Source organism: Momordica charantia, assembly GCF_013281855.1.
Source record: "Momordica charantia cultivar OHB3-1 chromosome 4 unlocalized genomic scaffold, Mcharantia_2.0 BLBB01000004.1, whole genome shotgun sequence".
NCBI lineage: Eukaryota > Viridiplantae > Streptophyta > Magnoliopsida > Cucurbitales > Cucurbitaceae > Momordica > Momordica charantia.
Genome location: NW_028275162.1, coordinates 13770849 through 13776235, shown reverse-complemented (window position 1 = coordinate 13776235; position 5387 = coordinate 13770849). Strand labels below are relative to the sequence as shown.

Below are 5387 nucleotides of genomic sequence, written 5' to 3'. Positions count from 1 at the left end.
ACATTTGTATAACTTGCTTGCTTGGATCGAAAAAGTTAATATATAACGTGCGAGACACGTGGTAAAATACTAGAACATGTATTAAAAGATAACATTAAGGGAAAATTGAAACAAAAAATTAAAATTCATATTGAAATCTAAATTGGTAAAATCTAGAAAAAAATGGACATATGTGAAACTATCGCTATTACACATTTGAGGTAATTTTCTTAGGGTGCATTTGGTTGATAATCAAAAAATAGAAATTTGAAAACAAGTAATTCAATGAAAATCAAAGTTTTATTATTTGTTCTCAATGTTTTCAGGTATGTGTTTGGTAGTAGATTTGATAATTGAATCTGAATTTAAAAAATTGTTCAATGTTTGTTTGGCAATATATTTATAAACTAAAAAGTAGTTAAAAACTAAATTTTAGTTTAATGTAAACTTATATTAAGTAATTTACTAACATTTTTTTTTATAAATTTTGTATGGTTATTATTTTACAAGGTTATATAATTTAGAATATATTATATTTTGCATGTTTCAATTTTAACAAGTATAAAATGATTTTATAATATACAGTAATATATTTTATCAAAGTTTTTATATCTTCAATGTAATTCTATATCTTAAACATTTCAAATTTTGAATATAAAAATAGTGAAAATATAAAAAAGTCGTTTTCAAAATTTTTACTGTTTGAATTACAGTATCTAAGAACAATTTTAAAGAACGAATCTAAAAAATTCTGTCAAATACATCTGAACTGATTGAGTGAATCTGAAAACAAATCCAACCAAACGAGCTCTTAATTTTGCATTTGAAATCCCAAAGTTTGAACCGAAACGGAGAAGGCCCAATATAAGTTTGGCCCAATTTGTAGAAGAAAATATTAATCCAAGGGTCTATATTCATCCAATCCACTGCGGAAGATTAGATGGCCGAAGGCTGAAGATTATTCTAGAACCCTAACCCACGTGTCATAACCTAACCCTCACCTTTTCTTCAAAAACCCTTTCCTGTTTCCTCCCTCCTCTTTATCTCCTTCAACCACCAACTCTTCCCCAATTTCCTAGCAAATTTCCATTACCTTCTTTCTCTAGGGAATTCTTCTCAACTTTTCGCTATCGATTTAGATTCCAATTTACCCTCTGATTTTCTTCTCTTCTTCTCTACTATTCCTTTGTGAATGGCTTCCTCTACTGCCCAGATCCATGGCCTCGGAGCTCCGTCCTTCGCTGCGGCCTCCATGAGAAAGCCTAACCGCGTCTCTTCACGGACTCTGTTCTTCGGCAGTAAACTTGGCAATTCTTCTGGTTTTTCTAGCGCGACATTTTTGAAGCTGAGGAGCGATATTAGTCGTAGGAGTTCGAGTGTCAGGCCATTGAGGGTCGTCAATGAGAAAGTTGTGGGAATCGACCTCGGAACTACCAACTCCGCAGTTGCAGCCATGGAAGGTGGGAAGCCAACTATTGTTACTAATGCTGAAGGGCAGAGGACAACACCATCGGTGGTGGCTTACACAAAGAACGGAGACAGGCTTGTGGGACAAATTGCCAAGCGACAGGCAGTCGTAAACCCTGAGAATACTTTCTTTTCAGTGAAGAGGTTTATTGGTAGGAAGATGTCCGAGGTGGATGAGGAGTCCAAGCAGGTCTCCTACAGGGTAGTGCGCGATGAGAATGGAAATGTGAAGCTGGAATGCCCGGCGATTGGAAAGCAATTTGCCGCGGAAGAAATTTCAGCTCAGGTATTGCTTGATTATTGTTCTTATCATGGTGAATTTATTTTGGCTTCTGATGATGTGGTAGGCTGGAATGGTGAGATGATAAGAATATCACATGGAAATTACTTTAGATGTTGATAAAATGCCGGAGTTGCTTATCGAATTTAATTCTATAGATGGGATTATGTGAAAGATAGTCTGTTACTTAAGCATGCTGAATGATGATATTACTTTCTTTTTGTTTCTCCGTTTGCCCCATTTTCTCTAATCTCCTGGATATGCGTATGACGACTTGTTTAGGTGTTAAGAAAGCTGGTGGACGATGCTTCGAAGTTTCTAAATGATAAAGTAACAAAGGCTGTCGTGACCGTGCCTGCCTACTTCAATGATTCTCAAAGAACGGCCACAAAGGATGCTGGTCGTATTGCTGGTCTCGAAGTTTTGCGTATTATCAATGAACCCACTGCTGCTTCATTAGCTTATGGATTTGAAAAGAAGAGCAACGAAACCATCTTGGTGTTTGATCTTGGTGGGGGTACTTTTGATGTCTCAGGTACATGTCTACTATCAAGTTTATGGCTTCCTAACAGTAATTACACCAGCCCTTTCGTTGCTAGTTGTCGCATACTATTGCATGTGGCACACGATTAATTCTGGAATCTCTTTTGTTTATAGTGCTTGAGGTGGGTGATGGAGTGTTTGAAGTGCTTTCTACGTCGGGAGATACTCATTTGGGGGGTGATGACTTTGATAAGGTTGGCTTGCTTTCAGAAGAATAACTTTACCAAACATTTATTTTCCATATACATAAAGGTTGATAAGTTTGAATCTCCATGTAACAATCTGCAGAGAATTGTTGACTGGCTCGCTGCAAATTTCAAGAGGGATGAAGGCATAGATTTGCTGAAAGATAAACAGGCTCTTCAGCGGCTCACTGAGACAGCTGAGAAAGCCAAAATGGAGCTGTCATCTTTGACCCAGGCTAACATTAGGTGCATGAAATATATCCTATTGTCTATTGTTGTTGACCTCAATTGTGCTGTGTTTTTTTTATTTGATTTTTGTTTCACTTTGCTAACGTTAGTCCTCTTTCAGTCTGCCTTTCATCACTGCCACGGCAGATGGCCCTAAGCACATTGAGACCACTATTACCAGGGCCAAGTTTGAAGAATTGTGCTCAGATCTTCTTGATAGGTACTTGAATTGTTACTGACTGGTGGGATCAATCTTTTAGAAATGTTTTTAAGAAAAAAGAAGGAAAGTGACACAAGCTTCTAATATATTATATTTGTTTTAACTGGTAACACTCAGGCTCAAGACTCCAGTTGAAAATTCCTTGAGGGATGCAAAACTCTCCTTTAAAGATATTGACGAGGTTATCCTTGTGGGTGGATCAACACGTATTCCAGCTGTTCAGGAGCTTGTTAAGAAGATGACTGGGAAGGAACCAAATGTTACCGTCAATCCTGATGAAGTTGTTGCTCTAGGTGCTGCCGTTCAGGTGCGCTTATTTGTTTGTCATTGTGAACATCTTTCTCTGTTAACGACTCCGGTGGTAACCTTCTTCGAAGAGATTTATTTCGTGATGGCCTAAATTTTATGATCATTACTTCGTTGTTAAATAAATATTGTGAAGCTATAAGGTATTGTTTCCTATTAGTTAGCCTAAGAAATAAAATTTAAAATTTTTGAATAAATTATTAAAACGATCCATTATTTTGAATTTTTGAATTTGAAAAATGGAAATACCCTTTTACTTAGTGAATTTTGGAAACTCAATTAAGATACGTGGCGTCAGAATTGTGTTAATCTTTAAATTAAATGAATGTTGGGTAAAATATATGTAATATAGAAGTCTGGATTATGGTTGAAAAGGGGTATTTTTTTGTTTATTTGTTTGTTTGTAGGCTGGTGTTTTGGCTGGAGACGTTAGTGACATTGTTCTATTGGACGTGAGTCCACTATCTTTGGGTCTTGAGACTCTTGGTGGTGTTATGACTAAAATTATCCCAAGAAACACTACACTTCCTACCTCCAAGTCAGAGGTGTTCTCCACAGCCGCTGATGGACAGACCAGCGTGGAGATTAATGTTCTTCAAGGAGAGCGAGAATTTGTGAGGGACAACAAATCACTTGGAAGCTTCCGACTAGATGGTATCCCACCTGCACCACGTGGGGTTCCCCAAATTGAAGTCAAATTTGACATCGACGCCAATGGAATCCTCTCTGTTACTGCGGTTGATAAAGGCACAGGCAAGAAGCAAGATATCACCATTACTGGTGCTAGCACGTTGCCCAGTGATGAGGTATAGTTTGCATTTGCTTCCGCTGAGCTTGAGAACAATTGTTAATTAATTGATTGCCATTGCTTGATTGTTAACAAATGAACCTATGTGTGTGCACAGGTGGAACGGATGGTTAGCGAGGCGGATAAGTTTGCAAAGGAGGACAAGGAGAAGAGAGATGCTATTGACACGAAGAACCAGGCTGATTCTGTTGTGTACCAGACAGAGAAGCAGCTGAAGGAGCTTGGAGACAAGGTGCCCGGGCCAGTGAAGGAGAAGGTGGAATTGAAACTCGGAGAATTGAAGGATGCAATTTCAGGTGGGGCAACCCAAGCCATTAAGGATGCTATGGCTGCTCTGAACCAAGAGGTGATGCAGCTGGGGCAATCCTTGTACAATCAGCCGGGTGCCAGTGCCGGTGCCGGACCAAGCGAATCAGGGCCATCCGAACCATCAGGCAAAGGACCTGAAGGCGATGTTATTGATGCAGATTTTACCGATAGTAAATGAGAAGATAGGATTAAAATTGATTTCCGGGTTAAAAATTTTGCCTTCTCATCGGGCACGAATTTGTATTGCCATTTCATTTTTGCGGGGCAGATCGGATTGGGGTATTGCTAGTTGGTTGGTTGGTTACATTTCCAATCCTTTTTGTTTGGTGCAGAGGATTTGTTGGTAGGCATTGTCACATGATATTAGTTTGATGAATTACGTGCTCTCTGTACAAGTAAAACACTTTACATGGATATTATTAGCTATATTGGAGCGGCATCTGTAACTTCCAAATTTTGTCTTACGGTTGAATTTCATGTTACAAGTCCAGAATCTCCTACTCATGTACTGTTCACTCCAATTCCACAGGGTTTTTGTTAAAGAAAGACCCAGAAGTTAATGAACTTTTTGCTCAAATGCTTGCTCGTTTATTAGAGTCACTAAATTAGTTTGCAACGTGCCACATTACCAAGACAGAGAGACAGTGAACACCGGCTGTAAAGGCCATGAGGTTGGAAGATGGAGTTTGGAGCCGAACTCCAGTCCCTGCTTGCCCGCCCTTCCTTTGGTGATCTATGGAATGTGCGCAATTGCGGGAAGGAATAGCAAAGGTTGTTAAATGCATGGGTGATTCTTGGGGTGTCCCGTGATCCGAACTTACAAAAAGGAGTTAGCACTCTGAAGGTTATGTCAGTATTTGTTTGGAGAGTCAAATATCAAATAAAAAATAAATTTCACACCCTTTCATTTCTACATTGTGGGTATTTATAGGAGATCAAAAAGTAACAATTGGTATGAGGGGTGGTTTCCCATTTGAATTTTTGGTTTTCAATCGGTGAAAGCAGGTAACCATACGGGGGGAAATAAGTTGAAGTGCTACCAAATCATTTAATCAAGCTCTG

General features: G+C 38.7%; 1 protein-coding gene across 1 annotated transcript; it reads left to right on the top strand.

Moving 5' to 3' along the window:
• The first annotated feature begins 1004 nt into the window (after positions 1 to 1004).
• Positions 1005 to 4779, top strand: LOC111021805 (stromal 70 kDa heat shock-related protein, chloroplastic). Its single transcript, XM_022298875.2, has 8 exons — positions 1005 to 1732; positions 2009 to 2261; positions 2384 to 2463; positions 2558 to 2700; positions 2804 to 2902; positions 3020 to 3209; positions 3616 to 4014; positions 4114 to 4779. The coding sequence occupies exons 1-8, from the start codon at positions 1172 to 1174 to the stop codon at positions 4501 to 4503; spliced, it is 2115 nt and encodes a 704-aa protein (XP_022154567.1). The 5' UTR covers positions 1005 to 1171; the 3' UTR covers positions 4504 to 4779.
• Positions 4780 to 5387: the final 608 nt, after the last annotated feature.